Source organism: Gobio gobio, assembly GCF_949357685.1.
Source record: "Gobio gobio genome assembly, chromosome: 13".
NCBI classification, from domain to species: domain Eukaryota; kingdom Metazoa; phylum Chordata; class Actinopteri; order Cypriniformes; family Gobionidae; genus Gobio; species Gobio gobio.
In genome coordinates, this window is record NC_137106.1 from 38,751,298 (window position 1) to 38,777,083 (window position 25,786).

The window sequence follows — 25,786 nt, forward strand, 5'->3', positions numbered from 1 at the left end:
TAGAGTCCAGTGGCAGCGTGCTTTACACCACTGCATCCGACGCTTTGCATTGCACTTGGATGCAGCTGCTCGGCCATGGAAACCCATTCCATGAAGCTCTCTACACACTGTTCTTGAGCTAATCTGAAGGCCGCACAAAGTTTGGAGGTCTGTAGCTATTGACTCTGCAGAAAGTTGGCGACTTCTGCACACTGTGCACCTCAGCATGCGCTGACCCCGCTCTGTGATTTTACGTGGCCTTCCACTTCGTGGCTGAGTTGCTGTTGTTCCCAATTGCTTCCACTTTGTTATAATACCACTAACAGTTGACTGTGGAATATTTAGTAGTGAGGAAATTTCACGAATGGACTTATTACACAGGTGGCAACCTATCACAGTACCACGCTTGAATTCACTGAGCTCCTGAGAGAGACCCATTCTTTCACAAATGTTTGTAGAAGCGTCTGCATGCCTAGGTGCTTGATTTTATACACTTGTGGCCATGGAAGTGATTGGAACACCTGGATTCCATGATTTATAGGGGGGTCCCAATACTTTTGGCAATATAGTGTATGCGGATTTGCTGCTCAAGAATCATTTCTTATTATTAACAATTTTGTGCTGCTTCATATTGGTGTTGAATTTGTGAGGCATTTTTTTCTGGATACTTTGATGAATAGAAAGTTCAAATGAAAAGCTTTAATTTGAAATAAAAATATTTTGTAACATTATAAATGTTTTTACTGTCACCTTTTAGTGTGTCTTTCCTGAGTAAACGTATCCTGAAATATCACCATATTCATATAAAACTGTATTTATATTGCCCTTTTCTCAGCGATTCATTTCACTCAAAATCCTAGCTAGCCATCACCATGAAACATACATTTGCATTTGCTTTTAAAATAAAGTGTATTTGTGTGTGTGTGTGTGTTTTAGTTTCATATGCCTGCACAGCTTGTAGTTTCAGTTTTTGTGCGTGATCACAAGTTCGAATGCATGACAATTCTGGTTAAAGCGTGAACAAGGAGTGTGTATCAGAATTCATGTAGAGATAAAGACCTCTCATAAACTGACACTTTACCTACTCATGTTTGAACATCTAAATATGAACCTAACACTTCTTCAATTGATCTGAGCTGCTATCCACATTCGTTTTATAGCTCTACACTATCAATAGTTCATTCAATTGCATCTATTTTTATTTCTTCTAAGGAATTTCAAGAGAAACATCTGTGAAAACTGAGAATTTGTTATGCGTTGTGAATCCTGAGCTACTGTATGAAATAGCATCTTCTGAGCAATACTCTTTAGTTCCTCTGGGAATGAAGAGGGAATGACCTAAAAGCATTCATATGTATTTATTCAGCAGATGATCTAAACCTACTTATAAAGTAGAATAAGAGTAAAGTAGAATGAGAACAAAAAGTTTAAGAAAATGTAGCAAAAACACAGTTGCCCATTTGTTTTCAAAGAGTTCATTAAGTTTATTCATTCCTCTTCTTTTTGTCCTTTTTCAGCACAAACCTCCATATGAAGTCAACGACCTCTTTGAGGACATCAAGGATGGGGTGAAACTGCTGGCTCTGTTAGAGGTGCTGTCTGGACAGAGATTAGTAAGTGTTGCTATGATGCAATATCTGCAGATTATCCCTTTGTGAAACCTCTGCATTGAGCACAGGAGCAGCTGGCGAGTGTCAGCCTTCAATGTCTGTTTAATGCCAAGATGATAGGCTCATTTCTGCTCCTGATAAACCTCCCTTATTTCCCTGCCAGCCATGCGAACAGGGCCGCCAAATCAAAAGGATCCACTGGGTGTCCAACATCGGCACAGCTCTTAAGTTCCTGGAGGGAAGGAAGGTAGGTGACCTTATGAACACTGGTTATCTCATTTAACTGCTCATCTGTCTTAATTAAATGCTGATATTCCTCCCAGCTGAGTCATTCCTGTTCTGCAGTTCAAACTCTCTCTTTTAAAAATGAATTTGCTTGTGCGTTCATTTAAGGAAGTATTTCTATAAAATAATATACCAGATATGCTCTGGTCAAGATCAGGCAATGACAAGAATTGATCAGGTAGATCACACGCAGAAAAGATAGTGAGGAGTTGTTTATGAAATGATTTGTGTAATTTTATCAATCACGATAAATGTTTTAGAGTGACACTAACCAACCAACACCACAAAACATCACAGAATCCAATATTGCATTTTTGTGTTTTACCAATTACAAACTTATTTTATATTTAATTTATATTTTTATTTTAAATATTTTCCTTTTTGATGTTGGTAACATCCGCTCAAAACAAAATAGTGAAATGGTTTAAAATGTAATCCCATTTTCAGTTCCTTGTGATATAAGAAAAACTAAAATTATTTCAATCTTTAAATTTTTTTCATATTTTATCCAAAATATACCCTACTGTTCAAAAGTTTGGGGTCTGTAATATAAAAAAAAAAAAAATTGCAAAAAGTCTGCATTTATTTGATTAAAAATACACTAAAAACAGTAATATTGTGAAATATTATTAGAATTTAAAATAACCGTTCTATGTGTTCAATTTTAATATGTTTTAAAATGTAATTTATTCCTGTAATCAAAGCATCATTACTCATTACATTAGTCTTAAGTGTCACATGAGCCTTCAGAAATCATTCAAATATGATGATTTGATGCTCAAGAAACATTTATGATAATTATAAATGTTCAAAACAGTTGTGCTCTTTAATATTTTTGTGGAAACCGTGCTAAATTTTTTTCATGATTCCTTTTTGATGATTAAAAAGTTCAAAAGAACAGCATTTATTTGAAATAGTCCCTATTCCTCAGTCATATCTGGGGCCAGTTGCATAAACTAAGCCATTATGTTAAGACAGTGTCTTAAGATCTAGTATGAGCCACTAGCAGTTAGGCAAGTGGCATTCAGTCTTACTTTTCGTATCAAATTAGGCCAGTCTATGTTTTTATGTAACTGATTAAAAACAAATATGAACAGTCTTAAAGAAAAAAATGTATGTCTAACTTGTAAGACTAGTCTTAACGGTTTATGCAACCGGCCCCTGATCATTGAATATGTCCATATGTCCCAGTCCGGTATTTGTCTTCATACTGTTTTCTTAACTGTGTCCTCTCTCTTGCCATGTCTCGTCTCAGTCTGTGTACCGAGGGTCTCCGGTCAGTACTTCTCCTAGTCACAGTTCTCACAAACACCTGCTCTTGTTACGCATATCTGCATTTGATGATGCGTACCGTATGCAGTGAGCACCTTCATTATTTTCCGATCTCTGCTGTAGGTGCAACTGGCTGAAAGAGCTGCAATTATTTTTAAAAAAGCTTGTTTTTTCTACAGCATCTCTTATAATGTCCATGACTGGCTGACCATGAGCAAATTGCAGTTTTGTCTATTCACTCACATGTTCCTTATATTCTTGGTGCATTCATATTGGCTTATTCCTCAAGAAGTGAATAAGTCTGGCTGCTTGATTTTATTAAAGCCAACAATATCAAAATGGACCCTATTTGCCTTCTTAATGCACGTCCCTAGTTTTATTCTGCACGATTTATCAGCAGGCTTGTTTGCCTGACCTCAGATCTGTGGATTATATGTAAATGTCGCATTGATATCTTTAAATTATTTAGTCAGAGTTTCTAACCTGATAAATATTTATTTTACAGATCAAACTAGTCAATATAAATGCCACTGACATCGCTGATGGACGCCCATCCATTGTCTTGGGGCTGATATGGACCATTATCCTCTATTTCCAGGTAATGTTTGCCAATTATGATCGTAGGATCTGGAAAATTGTCATATGTCTATATATATCTGTATTTTAAGGGTCTGTCTTTGCAAACCTTTGCAGATTGAGGAGTTGACCAGTAATCTTCCAGCCCTTCAGGCTTTATCCAGCAGTGCATCTTCGGTGGACAGCATGGCCAGCTCAGAGACGGGCAGCCCACCAATGAAACGCAAGGTGGTAACCAAGTTTCAGGGCAACGCCAAAAAAGCCCTGCTCAGATGGGTCCAAAACACAGCGACCAAGTATGTCATATTTCAGAATAAATACAAAGCAAATTGACCATTTGTAATGAATATGTCAACCAACAAGAACTGTGTATAAAAATAGGCCTAATTGTAAATAAGACCCCTAATAAGTCATTGTTTCTTCTTGGAAGGCGTCTTGGGATTGAAATTAAAGACTTCGGTCCTAGTTGGCGCAGCGGTGTGGCCTTCCATTCTGTTATTTATGCCATTCGACCAGAGCTCGTGGACATGGACGTCGTGAGAAAAAGAAGTAATCGTGAGAACCTGGAAGAGGCGTTCAGTGTTGCGGAAAATGAGCTGGGAATACCACGTTTACTAGATCCTGAAGGTACTGATACAACTTATTTTCCTCCAGAATCTCTCCAAGTTCCCTTGAGATAGACAATGTCCACTTACAACATCGCACCATGGTTTTTCAACATGGTTCTATGGAAATGCCATGTTTTTGAGACAATGTATAATGGTAATTTAAGTCAATTTTTTTAATTACTGTACCTTGGTGTATCATGGGGTAAAATGAGAATCATTCATTACTATGATATATACAGGGTTATTATAGTTAACTTAAACTAAAACCATAAAAAAACATTTTTGCTTCTTGAAATGTTATATACAGTACCTGTCAAATTTGGAAACATTACGTTTTTTTATGTTTCTCAAAAAATAGTCTGTTAATATCAATTTATTTGATCTAAAATACAGTAAAAACAGTAATACTGTAAAATAGTATTACAATTTAAATGAACTGGTTTCTGTTGTAATATATTTTAAAATGTAATTTATTCCTGTAATGCAAAGCTGAATTTTCAGCATCATTACTCCAGTCTTCAGTGTCACATGATCCTTCAGAACTCATTCTAATATGCTGATTTGCTGCTCAAGAAACATTATTAATGTTAAAGGATTAGTTCACTTTTAAATAAACTTTTGCTGATAATTTTCTCACCCCCATTTCATCCAAGATGTCCATGTCTTTCTTTCTGCAGTCGAAAAGAAATTAAGGTTTTTGATGAAAACATTCCAGGATTTTTCTCCATATAATGGACTTCAATGGGCTCCAAACGGTTCAAGGTTTAAATGTTTCAGTACAGCTTCAAAGGGCTTTAAACGATACCAAATGATACCAGACGATGGATAAGGGTCTTATCTAGCGAAACGATCAGTTTCTGCGAGAAACCGAGCAGTATTTATGCTGTTATTTTACCTCTTATCAGATGAACGTGATCATCTCTGAGCTCAGCCATAACTTCCGCTGAGTGAGGTCAAAATACGAGCGTGGTCATAGATATATCGATCGTAGATGCCTCATTCTAATGATCCGTTCAAGCGCTAATGAGACATCTACGTATACATCTATGACCACGCTCGTATTTTGACCACACTTAGCGGAAGTTATGGCGGAGCTCAGACATGATAAGAGGTAAAATAATAGCATAAATACTGCTCGGTTTCTTGGAGAAACTGATCGTTTCGCTAGATAAGACCCTTATCCATCGTCTGGTATCGTTTAAAGCCCTTTGAAGCTGTACTGAAACTGTCATTTGGACCTTGAACTGTTTGGAGCCCATTGAAGTCCATTATATGGAGAAACATCCTCGAATGTTTTCATCAAAAGCCTTAATTTCTTTTTGACTTTAGAAAGAAAGACATCTTGGATGACATGGGGGTGAGTAAATTGTCAGCAAAAGTTTATTTAAAAGTGAACTAATCCTTTAAACACATTAGTGCAGCGTAATATTTTTTTGTGGAAACTGTGATTTTTTAAAAATGAATTTAATGTGATGTACTAAAAATACTAAAACAAAAATGGAAAATAAAAATGTATTAACAACATTATGTACACTAATAAAAAAAAAGAAAAAAAAGACCAAAACAACTAAATTATAAAAAATGTAACTAAAAGTAAAACAAAAAAATAAATAAAAACGAATTCAAAATATTTCAAAGTACTATAATAGTTCTTCAATGATATTAAAATGACACTGTAAATATATAAAATGACTGTTGTATACCATGAATGTACCGCCAATACTAGTTTTGTGTGGCTAATAATGTAGATTCAGTCAATAATCTGTTGTGCTGTTGCAGAGCCACTCATTTGTTTTGAGTTTGATGTGAATAGACAGACACTGCATAATTATACTGGGGATCCGCCATCATCAGGACTCATTACAGACAGACGCTGTTATAGTTTCTTATATAGGTCATGCATGACATCAGCCCTGATCAGATGCAGAGTAGCATGACATCATGAGGTGATCTGGTAGAATCCCTTTGAAGAGGCTATAAAAAGCCTAATTTGGCTCTTTCAGGTCAGTGGATCATCTAATATGACATGAATGAAGTCTATGGAACACCTGATGATTCACTTTGGGGGTTCTCCAGTAAAAATCGCGTTTGGGGGACTAACAGTCGTGTGCCCAGTCTATTCTCTGCTATATGCGTCAACCTAAAACGTAAAATTTTCACAACGTTGAAGTAGCCTATTAAAATCATTCAGATATTGCGTACCCTTGCGATATGCATATTGCGATATGTACATTTGCGATATTTCGATATATTGCGCAGCCCTACCTGGTGCTAAATATCACATAATTGGGGTCGCTTCAACCCGCGGCAACAGTGTTAAAGTATCCCAATTCAGCTGGAAAACCGCAGACTTGGCAACACTGATGTTATGATACCTGTAAAATAAAATAAGGATTAAAAGGGATTTAAGGGAATAAAGAGAAAATAAATAAATAAATAAGACCGGTAAAATAAGTTCTAGTCTAAGTGTAACTGAGGTAATACATTTAGGCTAAACTCTTTGCAAAGAGTATTTTATTTAAAATATGCACACATTCACTATTCACCAATATGTCAAAAATGCAAAACGTGTCTTATAACACATTTGAATAAAATATGGCGAAATCCCATAAATATATGAACGGTTTACATCACTGTATTATTACTGTGGGCTGTTGAATACATCTATCGTAAAAAAAATATTAAATAGGCCTATTTTAGCTATTTATATAGCTCACCACGCACCCCAAAATTGAGAAGAGTAATTTTTATTGTTATAATAATGATTTTAGAAATGTCTAAACATGAATAAAAAAAAAAAAACATTAAGTAGCCATATAGTGGCTGTAGGTAAGAATCAATGTTTTTTTTATTTTTAAAAGTGTTTGTTTTCCAGTAGATGGCAGCAATCCTTCACTAAACCAAAGCACATCTCCATGAATGAAAATGAGAAATGTAGATGTTTGGATTTTTTTAAGTTCACTTGGAATTTATATACTGAATTTAAGTTGTTTCTACAATAATTTGGACAGTATATAAAATCTGAATGTTCATATTGGATAGATTCCTCAAATGTTTTTTTCAGACATTATCTTTTGTGGACATGTTAATTTTTTGTTCCATTACCCTGCCACATAGTTTTAATGGAAATGCATGGTTGCATCATATTCATCTCGCAATGTACTGATGTTACTGATAAGTGTCAATACACTTTGTCAATACGCCTAGTGAATTTTCGTCCATTTCCACCACTGTATATATAAATACACACACATGCATGTATATATTTAAGATTTCTTTTTTTATATTTATATATGAAATATTTATATTTCTACATAATATAAATTGTATAAATATATATACAGTATATACGTGCAAATATTTCTGAAATATGTATGTGTGTCTATTCAAATATACATAATATTTATATACAATACATACAGATATATTATGTAAACACAAACTTGGGATGCAATTAATTGCGATTAATCATTTGACAGCCCTAATTATTAAAGAAAATTTTCCTGTGATGGCAAAGCTGAATTTCAGCAGCATTACTCCACTCTTCAGTGTCACATGATCCTTCAGAAATCATTCAAAATGAATAATGAATGAATACTTTAGAAAGTTAAAAAGAACAGCATCTATTTGAAATAGACATCTTTTGTAACATTATAAATGTCTTTACTGTCACTTTCGATCAATTTAATACATCCTTAGGGAATAAAATAACACAATTCTTTCAAATTCTTTAAAATCTTACTGACCCCAATCTTTTGAACGGTAATGTATATATTTTGTCTTTTTATATTTTTTCATCATCTTATGTACATTGGCACTATTTTTGAGTTTGGCAAGCTGCAAATCCTCTAACAATACCAATCTACATCACAAATGTACATTTGATGTGCCAGTAAAGCACAGTAGAACTGAAACTAGGTGCATGCATGCATAGATAAATGATTATCACAATGGTAATACCGCAACCATTTCCCCTTGAGGGGTTCAAATCTCTCACTTTGTGTTTGTTTTTCTTGCAGATGTGGATGTGGACAAGCCTGATGAGAAATCCATAATGACATATGTAGCTCAGTTCCTGAAGCACTACCCAGATCCCCACCAGTCCGAGACAGATGGACACCAAGAGGAGGTACGATTTAGTGCTTATGCTAAAAATACTCTAGCCGCTTGCTGTTGTTATTTAATGCAGTCACTGCTGTAGTGCTTGCTCATTAGTCACTAACCATTTACTGTCCATCACAATGTGGAATCCATTCAAGGAGTATTTTACTCTAGCATCACACCCATAATGCATTGCTCAGTGTGCTCACTCTGTCTCTCTGTCTGTGTCACTCACCCGTGCGCATTTGTAGCTGGTTCGTTCCATTCCTACATTCGCTCTCTCTATCCCAGCTCTACAGGTAAGAGCCGATTTCGTCTCACCTGCATGAGGTTCATTTAATGTATGGGGCATTCTCAAGAAATGATGCCATATGTGATTTTAAAATACTGGAAACGTAATTACAACCCTACCACAAAGTTATTAAATTGCAAGAGTTTAAATACTAATAATGTAAAATATATTCACGAGTTCACACTTGCATCAAATTAAATAAAGTAAAGATTATGCGTATTTGGCGTGCTATCAAGGGGAGGGCTCCGGGCTCTGAATTTTGGCCCGAACCCAGAGTATCCCCCCCGTGATAGAGGTAGTCTAGAACTAGACTGCATTGTATTATGGATTGTGTTGACGTCTAATAAGAGTTTATTTAAAAGTGAGGAGATGGGGTGGTGGAGGGATGCTAAAAACTGTCAACGAAAAGGAGGTAAATCTGCAGTATATATTCACCTCTTATCGTTGATTCAATTGATTAACTTAATGTGCTCCACTCGTGTTTAATTAGGTTTAATTATCTGAACGTGCTCCTCCTGAAATTTGTTAATAAAACATCAGTATTATAAATCCCAGTATTATAACTTTGCATGTGAAAAAAATCACATTACAGTATGCAATCCCCCTACAAAAAATGTGCAAAAACACGTGGTCCCATGTGAAACACATACTTTGCTCATGGGAGACTGGTTTTGGGTCAGTTCCCATGTGAAATCCACGTGATCACGTGCGGAAAACATGGAAAATTCATTAGTTTTTCTGTAAAGGTTATTAATCACACATTATAACTAGGAATAAAATAAATAATGATATGCCTCTCAAAAACCCTCTTACAAAATTTCAGTGCACAAAAAGTCTAATAATGCCCTTAGCACCATCTTTTACTTTCAGTATTCTGGTGCTTTTTCTGTAAAATACTGAAATGATATATATATACTGTATATATGAGCAATATCACACGAGTATACCGAATGACTGGCTGAGATGAAGCGATGGAGGCCTGGGGCTCGCATCTGCGAATGTTTATATATTAGTCACATATTTGAGGTCTAAATAACTACATTATTGCCTAAAACACTCTCAAAACTACATTCAGTGACACAAAAACAGGAGTATTTGTAAAATTATGGAGGTTTGCTCATCCGTCATGACACTTGCTGCGAGAAATGTTGCAAGCGGAGTGATACAAACTGCACGGCTCTCAGCTCTTCGAGAACCAGAAATAACTGCTGTGCATGTAATGTGTGTTTGTGTATATATATATATATATATATATATATATATATATATATATATATATATATATATATATATATATATATATATATATATATATATATATATATATATATATATATATATATATATATATATATATATATATATATATATATATATATATATATATATATATATTATATATATATATATATATATATATATATATATTATATATATATATATATAATATATATATATTATATATATATATATATAATATATATATATATATATATATATATATATATATATATATATATATATATATATATATATATATATATATGTATTCACACGTTTACCTCATATTTCTTTAGATAGAATAGAACCATAATTTCTTAATGACTCGTAGAAAGACGATTCTCTGCCGATGCATTAGTCAATGTTGCGTGATAATAATTCCCACCTCACTGTGACCTTAAACGTCTCATAATACATCTATGCGTTATTATATATAATATCTGCATACGGTCACAATAGAGTGAGTTTTGAGCAGAAACGTTGTATTAATCTCATACCATCACTCTGAAATAGATTAATGGTGCGCACTGACTTTCTGAAAAGCTCTGCATGGATTGAGGCCATATTTCATATGGATTTAATTTTTCCATAACATTGTTAAAATGGTAGGCTTGACTATTTATAGATCAAAATATTATTTTTATAGAAGGAAATGACTATATTGGACTGAAAGTGCTTGAACAGTGAATATATATATATTTTTATTAATTAAAAGACTTTCTATATAATCTTACATGAACAAATAGAACACTAAACAGAATTAAATTGCCAAATATGTTTAGTATCATGTTAATTATATGAATAGGAGACATGTAACACACTAATGTCAGCGTTTCCTGAGAATGGCCTTTCTGCGGTGGATACTCTCTGCTTGTTTCCTCTCTCTCTCTCTCTGGCTTTTATCTTGCTAATGTCTTGACTATGTTGTGTTTGCATCTCTTGATGTGCCTTTGCTCTCCTGGACAGTATGATCCACAAGATATTGAGCTAATGCTTGAGGTATGTGGTTATTAATAAATAGGGTCATAACAGCTCTGTATTGTGTGTAACAAAATACTAAATAGTTGAAGATCTTCACTCTTCTTTGGGATTGCACACTACTGTGTTACTTGCTGTGGGGTCCTTTTTATAAGGTTTCTTGCTGAATACCTGCTAAACGAGTGATAAATCGCTGTTTCTTTCTGTCTGATGTGCACAGAAAGAGGAACGCAAGGTGCTGAGGGAGGTGAAGATCTGGCTGGATCAGCTTGAAAGAGATATTCTGCGAGCACAGGGATCTGAAGAGAGTCTCACTGACAAATATCAGGTAAAGCTGACAATTTTCCATCTACGATCTTTAGAATTAAACAGGCTGTTTTTGCTGCATTTAGAACCTCTACATGTAAATAAGCTCTATAATGATTGGCTTAATATAACGATTAGCTCTATAATGATTGCATTTGTGAGTTTGCTGTCAATTCAGATGAATTTAGTGCTGCCCCATCTTTCTTTTTTTGTCTGAAGGCCTTTAAGAGCTTCCGTGTGCAGTTCGAGATGAGAAAGAAACAGATCGAGTCTCTCCTGCAGCCGGTACACAGAGACGGCAAACTGTCAGTGGATCAGGCCGTGGTCAAGCAGTCCTGGGATCATGTGTCTGTCAGGGTACGTGCTTCGCCTAATGTAATTAAAGAGTTTGTTCGCCCAAAATGTTTTATTCTGTCATCATTTACTCAACTCCGGTTGTTTCTTTTTTCAATGGAAGGCAAAAGGAGATGTTTAGCATTATGTTCGTGCCACTTTTTATACAATGAAAATGAATCGGGACAGAAACTCTTGTACACCAAAAATGACAGAAAAAGCCCCATAAAAGTAGTCAGAAGTTGTACACTAGCTTTGTGTGAGGAACAGACTGATTCACTTACAATTTCCCCATCAACGCATCAGCTCTTATTATCTCAGCTCTTGTTGTTGCATGTGTCACATAACTAATCATTTAAAATGATTAGGTATGGTTAAATATGTGTATACACAAATGCTTTTTTTGATGGCTATGATGAAGAGAAAATTAGCACACATTTCAACATCTCAAGATAAAAATATCTTAAATAGCTCAAGAATCACTTAAATATCACTAATAATATAAAATCACAGCCTTCGCTAAAATAAATATTTAAAAGTGAATATATTTATATAATGGGTAAATATGTTATAATCTTACTGGGCCTGTTAAAACTGATACGTTAACGCAACGTTGACAAAATATTCCACATAATTAACGCAGCATTTGTTTTTTCCTGTCATCCTTTGACTGCACTACAGAATATGATCATGCTGTCTTTCGTTCAAGTACTTTTTAAACTATTTAAGCGTGATAAGATGCAAAAAAAGAACTCAAATCTGTACTGGCGCGCTGTATGTGATGCGTTTCTCTGTGAACAAACACGGAATGCGCGTAGAGAAAGCCGTTTTCGACAGCACGGCAGCACCGCATTGAGTCGAATTCCCGTTTGTCGTTTATGCTCGTAAGCACAGTCTTAAATTAGTTAAAAAGTGTTAAATGAACTTAAGGAGTTGTGGGAAAATAGGGTACGTGTCCGATCCGGGTCATGTGCGGCAGGTCTTAAAGTGACAGCAGCCTAATAAACCTGCTGCTGTCTGTCATTAAGGATAATCAAAGAACAAAAGAAAAAATCACTCACCTAGTTTTTTAGCTTTAATAATGATTCATCTATATTCACTTTTTAATTTATGTGGTGAAGACTGTGCCAGAAATAATTCAAGAAATTATTCAACTTCTGTATATTTACCTTTTAGACCTTCCTGAAAATAATAAAGCACTGTTTACAAGGTTACATGGGTCAAAATCTATGAATACAATAACTTTTTTGGGCATTTTAGTAGGGTAGGTACAAATCTGAACTGTCCTGCCTAGAAAACAAACTTTAGTGTTGAACCCTGATATATTATCATGGCTGATTTCAACCGAGCGGCATTAGTACAGTACAGTACGATTCAGGACCGTAAATCATGATCCAGCTTATGTTTCCACCGCCAACAGTACCCTTTAGTATCGGACTACTGTGCTAGGTATCCCAACGGAAGGGTGCCAAAAAAGTGATATGGTATGGTTCGGAATTAGGGTACCTAGGGTACTTCTGACAATGGAAACGGCAAAAATTGCGTACCATACTGAATTTTACTGAACCGTACCGTAGTAAATGTGACATTTATTACAATAGGTTTATGTGAAGATATGTTTTAAGTTCACTTAAATTAAAAGTTGTTATATTTTTAAAAACATATTAAATGTTAGAAATTATAGCTTTCAATTATACTGTAATGTTAAATGGCTATAATTAATGCCTAAAACTGAGAAAAAATCTATTTAATAGAGACATCAGTATTGGTATCAGCGATTCTGGCCTTCATCCATAGTGCTTAGTAAAAACATGCCATTATTACAAATATTTAAAATATACTGTCTTTATGTTGTTTCTACATTATTTTGGAGATTCAATGTGAAAGTATTAAAACATAACAATATATTAAAAACTTTAAACATTAGACAATATTAATCATGATTCATTAGTTTTAGTTCATTCTCATATAGTCTTTTAAATGTTTGTTAATATTTTTATAGAGCTCAGTTAATTTCTAAAGGTAAATGAATGCTTTAACGTAAGCTAAAGATTGTACATATTAACTGTTATATTTTATTGTACATAAATTCACTATTGCGTTGATTATGTCTGAAAAATAGTTTTTGTTGCTGCTGTGAGAATAAATGAGTGTGCACTTGTCTAGTTGTCATTAGCTGGAATGAAGTGTGAATTGGAGCGTAGACCATGGATACAGTTCCTTCATTACTGAGGAAAGAGGACAGACACACAGAGGCCGTTTTGTTTAAAGGAACAGAGAAGTCCATAGAGTGGAAACAGCAATCTGGCCAGACACTTGACAGCTTGAAAGGTCCTCGCAAACAGTGAGCGGCATTAAAAAACAGATCGCTCCTTTTGATATTTGCGATGCATTTTTGTGGTTTGTGCAGCTCTTAGACTGGCACATCCATCTGGACAAGTCTTTGCCGGGCCCTCTGGGAGTGATCGGAGCCTGGCTGCATCGGGCAGAACTTTCCCTGAGAGAGGACGTACCGATTCAACAGGCCCACGAAGAGACGGCCAACATCATCCACAGAAAACTGGAACAGCACAAGGTAGGTGCAAGAACTTTTCTTTCTTGAGGGACTTTCTCTGATCACAGTGCTCCTAAAATAAGAAATGGTGTGATTTCTGTACAGGAGGTGATGAAGAATTTGGAGGGGCACAGACAGACATTTCAACAGATTCACAGAGACCGATCAGTAAATGGCGTCCCGGTTCCACCAGAGCAGCTTCAGGACATGGCAGAAAGGTCAACTCTGATGACATTAGGTTTCACTGTTTATAGGCAACATGCAACAGCATTTGCAATGCATTTAATATCCTATTATGCAATATATTTTTTGAGTGAAAGTGTGAGACTTTCATTGTGATTTGAAGTATTAAACTGAAAGGATGACAAACAGACAAAACAATCTCATAAACTTATAACGAAAGAGGGAACTTAGCAATATTTAGAGCCCAGAACATCAAATAGACTTTGACTTGAGCCGCCTAGTAACCACCCTGAACAACTACCTAGAACACCCCTAGCAACCACATTGCACACATGCTCACACCCTTCAGAACATGTGGAACAACTCTGCAACCACATAGCAACATCCTAGCAACCACATGGGCTCGACAATGCGTGCATTCCACGTGCATTTGCGACTAAAAATAGATGTGTACGAACTGTGAAAAGTTTTTTTGGAGCACGTGTGCAAATAAAAATCTAAAATTTTCTTAAATGTAAGCTCATAAAGTCTTCAATACCTTAAATGGTATAACAAGCGTCTTAATGATAATTTAAGGAGTCTTATATTTTGGGGATGAAAAACATAAATCACGATACTGCCTAAAAATATTTTATTGTAATATGTTATAGTTAACAAAAACTAAAACCATAAAATTAATTTTTCATTACTTGAAATAAATAAATGTTAAACTGACATAAAATAAAATATAAAACATGTATTACAAACTTATATTATATTATATTAATTTATTATATTAATGTATTATATTAATTATATTATATTATATTATATTATATTATATTATATTATATTATATTATATTATATTATATTATATTATATTATATTATATTATATTATATTATATTATATTATATTATATTAATTATATTATATTATATTATATTATTAATTATATTATATGTACCACATATTACCGTAGTAACCACAAAGCAATGTGCACACAACCACTCAGAACATGTAGAACAACTTTGCAGCCATAGAAACGTCCTAGCAACCATGTAGTACTCCTAGTAACCACATAGCAACATGCTCACAATCACTCAACATGTGGAACAACTCTGCAACCACATAGCAATGCCATAGCAACCACATAGTACCCCTAGTAACCACATAGCAATGTGCAAACAGCCACCCAGAACATGTGGAACAACTCTGCAGTCATGCAACGCCCTAGCAACCTTATAGTACCCCTAGTAACCACATAACACTGTGCTCACAACCACTCAGAACATGTGGAACAACTCTGCAACCACATAGAAATACCCTAGCAACCACATAGTACCCCTAGCAACCACATAGCAATGTGCAAACAACCACTCAGAGCATGTGGAACAACTCTGCAGTCATAGCAACGCCCTAGCAACTACATAGGACTCCTAAACCACATAGCAATGTGCAAACAGCCACTCAGAACATGTGGAACAACTCTGCAGTCATAGCAACGCCCTAGCAACCACATAATAGTACCCCTAGTAACCACGTAACACTGTGCTCACAACAACTCAGAACATGTGGAACAACTCTGCAACCACATAGCAATGCCCTAGCAACCACTTAGTACCCCTAGTAACCACATAGCAATGTGCAAACAACCACTCAGAACATGTGGAACAACTCTGCAGTCATAGAAACGCCCTAGCAACTACATTGTACACCTAGTAACCACATAGCAATGTGCTCACAACCACTCAGAGCAGGTGGAACAACTCTGCAGTCATAGCAACGCCCTAACAACCACATAGGACTCCTAAATTACATAGCAATGTGCTCACAACCACTCAGAACATGTGGAATTCCGCAACCACATAACAATGCCCTAGCAACTACATAGCAATGTGCAAACAATTGGTTACATTCACATAAATTAAAGTGAAGAATGTTATCACATTTTAAGGATAACAAACTAATAATGAATGATGTACAATAAGACCAGCAACATTTATTAATAAATAATTTTTTGTTTCATGTTGAGTTTAAATACTAAGGTCTTAAATCCCATCGATTACTGCTATATTTACTGCTATTTCATGTCTTCACAGGCTTAATTTTGTGTCCACATCATCTCACGTCCATCTGATTAAATTTGAATTCTGGGAGATGAAGTATCGCCTCATGGCTTTTCTTATGCTGGCGGAGTCAAAGCTCAAATCGTGGATCATTAAATACGGCCGACGGGACTCAGTGGAGCTTCTTCTGCAAAATTATATTGTACGTCCTCCAGCGTACTTAATAAACTCTTTTAAATCTGCTTTATAAAAAAAGATTCTGCTGACATATCACGTCCTCATCTACACACAGGCGTTCATTGAAGGCCACAAGTTCTTTGAGCAATATGAAACCACGTTTCGGACTCTGAAACAAGCTGCAGACACCTATTTGAAATCTGGGACTTCAGGTAAGACGCATCTCACTTTCATCAATTTTCCCCTGAGGCCGGAGATTCATGCAGCTTTTTATAATCATTCCCTGGCAGCAATTCTGAACTCTGGCAGCCAAAATGAGCCTCTTGCTTTGTGATCAGGCAGCCTCATTCTGTCAAGCGTCCTTGAAACCATCATTACAGTGCTGAAACAAGTGCTCTGGACTAATAATTATATCTCACTCAAAATTACACTTGACTCTCATTTGCCACAAATGAATGTTCAGGTCATATTTCACTGCAAAATCATGAGAAAAAAAATATTATTTTGCATAATGAAAACAAAGCCTATTTTAGACCCATTACAGTTTTCTTGCAATGCCACATTATTTTCAGTATAAGCATAAGAGGCTTATTTTAAACAAAAAAATCTTACTGATCCCAAACTTTTGAGCTTTATATGTTGTGTGTGTGTGTGTGTAATGTATACCGTAGTGGCCAAAGGGATGTGCAGAGGGGATATTTATTTTTAATGATCCTACATATTTTATTAAACCATCTAAATATGAGGGAAATATATTACTATACTTAGTATATTAAATATACTTTAAATATGAGGGAAGAACAAAGCACTAAACTTCGTGAGGTATTTATCTAAGAGCTTTATCTACAGCTACAGGTTTTATTTTATTTTACAAACAAATGCATAGAAAAACAAAACGCTCACTGGAAAAAGCACACACTGACTACAACAGAATCAGAACAGTTATTAATATTTTGATGGTTATCTCTCATTTTCATAATTTGATAGCCTGGCCAAAAATTATGTCTGCACATTTTAGCATGTTTAATTGCGCTATCACAAATAAAACATTGACTGCAAGCACAACTAAGCAATAGCAATTACAAAATCTTTAACAAACATTTAATAATTTTTGAATAAAGGAAGATGATGTCAATTTTCCTAGGCTGGACATCACTTTTGGCTACTACTGTATATATATATACACTCACCTAAAGGATTATTTGGAACACCTGTTCAATTTCTCATTAATGCAATTATCTAATCAACCAATCACATGGCAGTTGCTTCAATGCATTTAGGGGTGTGGTCCTGGTCAAGACAATCTCCTGAACTCCAAACTGAATGTCAGAATGGGAAATAAAGGTGATTTAAGCAATTTTGAGCGTGGCATGGTTGTTGGTGCCAGACGGGCCGGTCTGAGTATTTCACAATCTGCTCAGTTACTGGGATTTTCACGCACAACCATTTCTAGGGTTTACAAAGAATGGTGTGAAAAGGGAAAAACATCCAGTATGCGGCAGTCCTGTGGGCGAAAATGCCTTGTTGATGCTAGAGGTCAGAGGAGAATGAGCTGACTGATTCAAGCTGATAGAAGAGCAACTTTGACTGAAATAACCACTCGTTACAACCGAGGTATGCAGCAAAGCATTTGTGAAGCCACAACACGCAACCTTGAGGCGGATGGGCTACAACAGCAGAAGACCCCACCGCGTACCACTCATCTCCACTACAAATAGGAAAAAGAGGCTACAATTTGCACAAGCTCACCAAAATTGGACAGTTGAAGACTGGAAAAATGTTGCTGAAGACTGGAAAAATGTTGCCTGGTCTGATGAGTCTCGATTTCTGTTGAGACATTCAGATGGCAGAGACAGAATTTGGCGTAAACAGAATGAGAACATGGATCCATCATGCCTTGTTACCACTGTGCAGGCTGGTGATGGTGTTGTAATGGTGTGGGGGATGTTTTCTTGGCACACTTTAGGCCCCTTAGTGCCAATTGGGCATTGTTTCAATGCCACGGCCTACCTGAGCATTGTTTCTGACCATGTCCATCCCTTTATGACCACCATGTACCCATCCTCTGATGTCACAAAGCTTGAATCATTTCAAATTGGTTTCTTGAACATGACAATGAGTTCACTGTACTAAAATGGCCCCCACAGTCACCAGATCTCAACCCAATAGAGCATCTTTGGGATGTGGTGAAACGGGAGCTTCGTGCCCTGGATGTGCATCCCACAAATCTCCATCAACTGCAAGATGCTATCCTATCAATATGGGCCAACATTTCTAAAGAATGCTTTCAGCACCTTGTTGAATCAATGCCACGTAGAATTAAGGCAGTTCTGAAGGCGAAAGGGGGTCAAACACAGTATTAGTATGGTGTTCCTAATAATCGTTTAGGTTAGTGTATATACACAATACATATTATCATCCAAAATAAAAGTCTGTGTTTACATATATATATATATATATATATATATATATATATATATATATATATATATATATATATATATATATATATATATATATATATATATATATATATATATATATTTATATATATTTATATATATATATATATATATATATATATATATATATATACAGTATATACATACACGTGTGTCTATTTATATATACATAATTATACACAGTACACACACATATACTATGTAAACACAAACTTTTATTTTGGATGCGATTTGACAGCACTAATATATATATATATATATTTTGCATTACAGTAATGATAATATTACTATTAATATTATTTTTGCATTATGATATTGTTAAATGTTAAAAAAACAAACAATTTAAATATATTTATGCAAAATATAATTTCTTATTGTTATTCTTTTGAAAATGGCAAGAAACATGACCTGGATATGTTTGTGACAGTTTCAAAAACAGATTCACTTGAATACGAAGGTACCATGTAAGGTGTAGTAATGTGGCTTAACTATTTCATACTGTAGGGTGTAAAATCATCATGAGAGGTGAGTTTAGAGGAACCAGAGTACTCCGTAACATAGTGACTCTTTAGATAATGTGCTTGCTCTAGCTTGACTGTGCACAAGTGTTTAACCTCGCATTACAGTGATTTCACTTCTAATAACAACTACTAGCAGTTCTCTTACATTAGCTGATGCTCTAGTCTGCCAAAGTGCACACCTTCTTGACTCTAGGGATTGTTTTGCACTTCTTGTGTACCTCAAAATCAGATTCAGAAATGCAATTGTTTTAAGTTACTTTATTATTGATCAAGTTTTATTCATAATGTGATTTTCATTCAGCTGAAGAGGTAGAAGGGGTGAATAAGTTCCTGAGCGATGCAACAGCGCAATGGAAGAACCTGTCAGTGGAGGTGCGCAGCGTCCGCAGCATGCTGGAGGAAGTGATCTGCAACTGGGAGAAGTACAGCAGCACAGTGGCCAGTCTGCAAGCCTGGCTGGAGGACGCAGAGAAGATGCTCAACCAGTCAGAGAGCGACAAACGGGTGTGTTGTCAAAGTTTGTGACTTTCAGATGAAATTACGTTGGGATAAACGTCAAACAGCTATTGCGTATTTAAACAGTGTGAATTCTTCTTTAGGAGTTTTTCCGCAATCTTCCACACTGGATTCAGCAACACATGGACATGAACGATGCTGGAAACTTCCTGATTGAGACCTGCGATGAGCCCGTGTCCCGAGAACTCAAACAGCAGTTGCTCCTTCTCAACGGCAGATGGAGAGAGCTGTTCGTCAAAGTCAAACAAGTAAGACAAGTGGCGTCACATTTAAGGTTTTCTTATCATAAAGGGCTCATATTCTACACTGCACATCAAGCATTTTTTAAATATGCTTAGAGTCATGATTTCTTAGACCAAAACATTTTTTCATGACCGTTTTCCTGACAGTCATTACTATTGCTTCTGCACCCTTTAAGAAATAATGTAGATGTTCATGTTGGTGTAAACATAATTCTGATGACATTTTTTTCTTAGTATGCAAGAGCAGATGAAGTGGACAAACTGAGGAAGGATTATGACGATGGGATTGAAGCTTTAAAGGTGTTTATTGACACAGCCAATGAGAGGATGAACACTCCAGTTCAAGTCTCGTTTCTGAACATACGGACATATCTACAAGACGTTGAGGTAATCAGAGTTCACAAAGCTTGCTACCTGGCTCTCTGAAATACTTGATTCTGATAGGGCGATTGCAGCATAAACCCCTTTAGAATGATAATATCCCTCAAATTTGCGACATTGACCAGCTGACAGTACATTGATTTATGTACAACAGTGCTGTTCAAAAATTTGGGGTTGGTAAAGACTTTTCAATGTTTTTCAAAGAAAGCTCTTATGCTCATCAAGGCTGCATTTATTTAATCAATAATTCAGTAAAAGAGTAATATTGTGAAATATGATTACAGTTTAAAATAACAAAGTTAAAGTTTTTTAGTTTTAGTATATTTTATTTAAATCTGTGATGGCAAAGCTGCATTTTCAGCATCATTACTCTAGTCTTCAGTGTCACATGATCATTCTAATATCAAGAAACCTTTATTATTATTATCAATGTTAAAAAAATAGTTGTGCTGTTTAATGTCTTAATGGAAACTGTGATTCTCTGATAAATAGAAAATTCACAAGAACAGCATTAATTTGAAATAGATTTTTTTGTCTAACAGTCTAATATTGAAAAAATGTTATGCAGTTTATATTACAAAGAATAATGGTGTTTACTGCAGTGTCATTGGTGCTAGAGATCATATACATATCAACTCATTTCTCGTAGGACATCAAGCACAAAGTGCCATCCATGGAGGCGGCGTACAAGACGGCCACACGCAACGCGCAGCAGCTGACCAAAGACATCACAGAAGAGGAGATTGCACAGATGCTGTCTACCATGGCAACCATCAAGGATGAGCTCAGCAAGGTGCCTGCCCTGTATATTCCCCAATGAACTGCCACATTAGACCATAATCATACCGTCTCACATTATACCTCAATGTCTGGTTCAGATAAGAGAGAGAATTCTGCCCCTGCTGAGGGACTCCCAGGCCATGCTGCCTCCATTAGAAGAGATGGAGAAACATATCACTGGGTTCTACCAGTCGCTGGAGAAGGCGAGCCGCATCACTTCCTCCCGGGATTCCGAAGCTCCAGGAGACTTCAAGCAGAAGTGTCAGGTGACTAAAGGACAATGGGTTGCATCTTATAGGGTTATGAGACAGTTTGCACCACGGTAAAGGCCTGTTCGCACTTTAAAAATTAATTACAAGATTTTAAACATAAGGAATATATAATTCAATACTGAAAATAATAATAATGTTACTTTGATGTTAGCTGAAATCAAATCAAATCTAAAAAACGTAGCCTTTTCATTTCTCATTTAGTTCAGCTTGATGTACTAAAATAACTAAAACGGAAATAAAAATAAATGAAAACAATATAGAAATTAAAAAACGAATTAAAATGACAAAAACACATAAAAAATACAAAATTACTATAAAATTAAAATGGAAAATATAAAAATATAATTCATTATATGAATAAACACAGTATATTAATAAATTATATATATTAATAAAAATAGTAGTATCTCAATTAAACTAAAATAACTTTGGTTAAAACTGTTCGTGTAATTAAAAATGAAATATTTTGCCCAACATTGACTCTCAAGTCAAACAATTTATTCAGGAGTTTTTAGAGAATGAAGAATTTTGTCCATTAAATAGTTTTGGTTCTAAAATTGTGGATATTTTGTGCCTCCAAATTGGTTGTGGACAGGCTTTAAGATTTTTAGGGTGGGTTGCACCAATAAGGATTAAATTAAACACAGTTTAGGTCTAATCTAGGATTTGTTGATCTAGGCTTTATTTTAAATGGAGTTGTGTTACACCACTTATTTTTAAACCCAGATTAACAAATTGGGGATTAGAATTGAACCTGCGATTAAAACCTTAATTTACAATACATTTTTGCCGCCATGATGGATTCGCCATTGAGAGCAACAATATTAATATTCAATTTCCTTCTTTATTGATCACCAGAAACTCTCTCTCTCTCTCTCTCTCTCTCTCTCTCTCTCTCTCTCTGAAATAAGGAGCTCTTGCCGATAAAGGAAATAAACTTGTAAAATGTCAGCTGTCTTTATAAAGCACTACGTAGAGAGACCATTACTGATCAAGCCGGCAATGAAAACATTGCGGCAGCGCATGCAGATTTCATAGCATGGAATATTTATAGTATCAATTAATGGAGTATATTGTGGCAGCAACAGGATTAAAGTTGATCTATTTTAAATATAAATTAAATCTAGGACCATAATGATGGTTTAAATGTAAACCTGAAGCCTAAACAAGGTTTAAAGTTTGGTGCAACACAATTATTAGATAAATCTTGATTTAATCTTGATTTAAGATTCCTTGTTGGTGCAAGCCACCCTTAAATACTTAATATATTAAAATGTATTTGCCATTAATTCTGTCTCTGTCTGTATTTTCTCTGTTTATACAATTAACAGGAGCTGGTAACCTATCAGCAGAGCTGTAAAAAGTGTCTGTCAGTGATTGATAAAAACCATCAGGTCATTCTGAAATCATTGGAAACCAGTAAGAACCTAAAACACCTGGACACGTCACTGCTAGAGAGGAGGATCACCGAGCTTCAGGCCTCTTCACAGGTGGGAACTGCACAGATGGAAGAAGAACATCATGTCTTTCAGCGTTTTTTGTATTGATTTTTACAATATAAATCACATTTAACAATCCCCCAAACCGAAGAACATCATGTCTTACACACAAGAATGAGTATTGATTGAATGACTAAATCTGAGCATAGTTTGAGATCTCTTTTATTGCAGCCTTTTACTCTGAATGAAAATCTGAGGATCACATGAATTAAGCAAAAATCATACATTTGATCTAATTTCTGTCCCTGCGAAACAGTTGATGTTTCCACTGTGTCTACATGCGTGTTTTGTATGTTTTATCTCAAAAAGGGCATGGTAAAAGAAACCACAGAATGGAAGAGACACGTGGAGGCGAACAGCAGCCTGATGAAGAGATTCGAAGAGTCTCGTGTGGAGCTGGAGAAGGTTCTGAAAATAGCTCGCAGCTCCATGACTGAGAGAGGAAACCCAGAGGACCTTCTGAAAAAGCACACGGTGAGAACTCAAACCCAACAGTCTATTCTAGTGCTTGGCAAATAGGCCGAAAGCAGAGTTTGAACTTAATTTGGTCTCTAGAAGGAAATGAGCAGAGAGATTTTAAAGCTGACATGATTTCATAATGTTTCTATTGAATGTCCTGCAGGAGTTCTTTGGGCAGCTGGATCAGAGAATCCTCAATGCTTTTCTCAAAGCCTGTGATGAACTCACAGATATTTTACCAGAGCAAGAACAGCAGAATCTGCAGGAAACAGTCAGGAAACTGCACAAACAGTGGAAGGTTAGAGAGCGCTTCCATCTTCTCACAGTCTCACCTTACTATCTATCAATCTATCAATCTATCAATCTATCTATCTATCAATCAATCTATCTATCTATCTATCTATCTATCTATCTATCTATCTATCTATCTATCTATCTATCTATCTATCTATCTATCTATCTATCTATCTATCTATCTATCTATCTATCTATCTATCTATCTATCTATCTATCTATCTATCTATCTATCTATCTATCTATCTATCTATCTATCTATCTATCTATCTATCTATCTATCTATCTATCTATCTATCTATCTATCTATCTATCTATCTATCTATCTATCTATCCTTCTGTCTGTCTGTCTATCTATTGTCGTATCATTCTGTCTGTCTGTCTGTCTGTCTGTCTGTCTATTTATTGTCCTATCGTTCTGTCTGTCTATCTATTGTCCTATCGTTCTGTCTGTCTGTCTGTCTGTCTGTCTGTCTATCTATTTTCCTATCATTTTATCTGTCTGTCTGTCTGTCTGGCTATCTATTTTCCTATCATTCTATCTGTCTGTCTGTCTGTCTATCTATTGTCCTATCGTTCTTTCTGTCTGTCTGTCTGTCTATCTATTTTCCTATCATTCTATCCGTCTGTCTGTCTATCTATTGTCCTATCATTCTGTCTATCTATTGTCCTATCAGTCTGTCTGTCTGTCTGTCTGTCTATCTATTTTCCTATCATTCTATCCGTCTGTCTGTCTATCTATCGTCCTATCATTCTGTCTGTCTATCTATTGTCCTATCGTTCTGTCTGTCTATCTATTGTCTATTGTCCTATCGTTCTGTCTATCTATCTATTTTCCTATCGTTCTGTCTATCTATCTATTGTCCTATCGTTCTGTCTGTCTGTCTGTCTGTCTGTCTATCTATTGTCCTATCGTTCTGTCTGTCTGTCTGTCTATTGTCCTATCGTTCTGTCTGTCTATCTATTTTCCTATCATTCTATCCATCTGTCTGTCTATCTATTGTACTATCATTCTGTCTGTCTATCTATTGTCCTATCATTCTGTCTGTCTATCTTTTGTCCTATCATTCTGTCTGTCTATCTATTGTCCTATCGTTCTGTCTGTCTATCTATCGTCCTATCATTCTGTCTGTCTATCTTTTGTCCTATCATTCTGTCTGTCTATCTATTGTCCTATCGTTCTGTCTGTCTATCTATCTATCGTCCTATCATTCTGTCTATCTGTCTGTCTGTCTATCCTATCGTTCTGTCTGTCTGTCTGTCTATCTATTGTCCTATCGTTCTGTCTGTCTGTCTATCTATTGTCCTATCGTTCTGTCTGTCTATCTATCTATTGTCCTATCATTCTGTCTGTCTGTCTATCTATTGTCCTATCGTTCTGTCTGTCTTGTCTGTCATCTATACTGAACTCTGCTTTTATTAAACCTTTTTTATAAACCGAACAGTTACATAATATTTTCATAATGATAATATTAATAATACATATAGCTACATCCATCAATAATAATTAATAAATAAACCTGACAGCAATAAGTAGTAATGCAACAGGTGTTGACATTAGAATCTGATTTAAACATAAAACATTTTTTAAATAAGAAAATATATAAATAAATAAAATAAAATATACAGTGCAGTTATATATATATATATATATATATATATATATATATATATATATATATATATATATATATATATATATAACATAGAGAAAATAACTTTTATATTTAATTATATAAATATTGATAATATGGTTGCTATTATGGGCTTTTCAC

General features: G+C 35.3%; 1 protein-coding gene across 6 annotated transcripts in view; it reads left to right on the forward strand.

Moving 5' to 3' along the window:
- syne1b (spectrin repeat containing, nuclear envelope 1b) overlaps window positions 1–25,786 on the forward strand; it is a 199,198-nt gene that overhangs the window by 21,971 nt on the left and 151,441 nt on the right. For 5 of the 6 annotated variants that reach the window (XM_079833876.1, XM_079833877.1, XM_079833873.1 and 2 more), the window contains exons 3-22: window positions 1,497–1,592; window positions 1,753–1,836; window positions 3,652–3,744; window positions 3,840–4,018; window positions 4,153–4,349; window positions 8,350–8,459; window positions 11,203–11,310; window positions 11,508–11,645; window positions 14,032–14,196; window positions 14,281–14,393; window positions 16,442–16,610; window positions 16,701–16,797; window positions 19,870–20,072; window positions 20,168–20,332; window positions 20,561–20,713; window positions 21,357–21,500; window positions 21,586–21,753; window positions 23,091–23,249; window positions 23,568–23,732; window positions 23,881–24,015. In XM_079833876.1, coding sequence (XP_079690002.1) covers window positions 1,497–1,592; window positions 1,753–1,836; window positions 3,652–3,744; window positions 3,840–4,018; window positions 4,153–4,349; window positions 8,350–8,459; window positions 11,203–11,310; window positions 11,508–11,645; window positions 14,032–14,196; window positions 14,281–14,393; window positions 16,442–16,610; window positions 16,701–16,797; window positions 19,870–20,072; window positions 20,168–20,332; window positions 20,561–20,713; window positions 21,357–21,500; window positions 21,586–21,753; window positions 23,091–23,249; window positions 23,568–23,732; window positions 23,881–24,015 — 2,841 coding nt within the window. Of the gene's footprint in view, window positions 1–1,496; window positions 1,593–1,752; window positions 1,837–3,651; window positions 3,745–3,839; window positions 4,019–4,152; window positions 4,350–8,349; window positions 8,460–8,682; window positions 8,731–11,202; window positions 11,311–11,507; window positions 11,646–14,031; window positions 14,197–14,280; window positions 14,394–16,441; window positions 16,611–16,700; window positions 16,798–19,869; window positions 20,073–20,167; window positions 20,333–20,560; window positions 20,714–21,356; window positions 21,501–21,585; window positions 21,754–23,090; window positions 23,250–23,567; window positions 23,733–23,880; window positions 24,016–25,786 lie in introns of all 6 variants that reach the window. The other variant, XM_079833878.1, reaches the window with a different exon arrangement.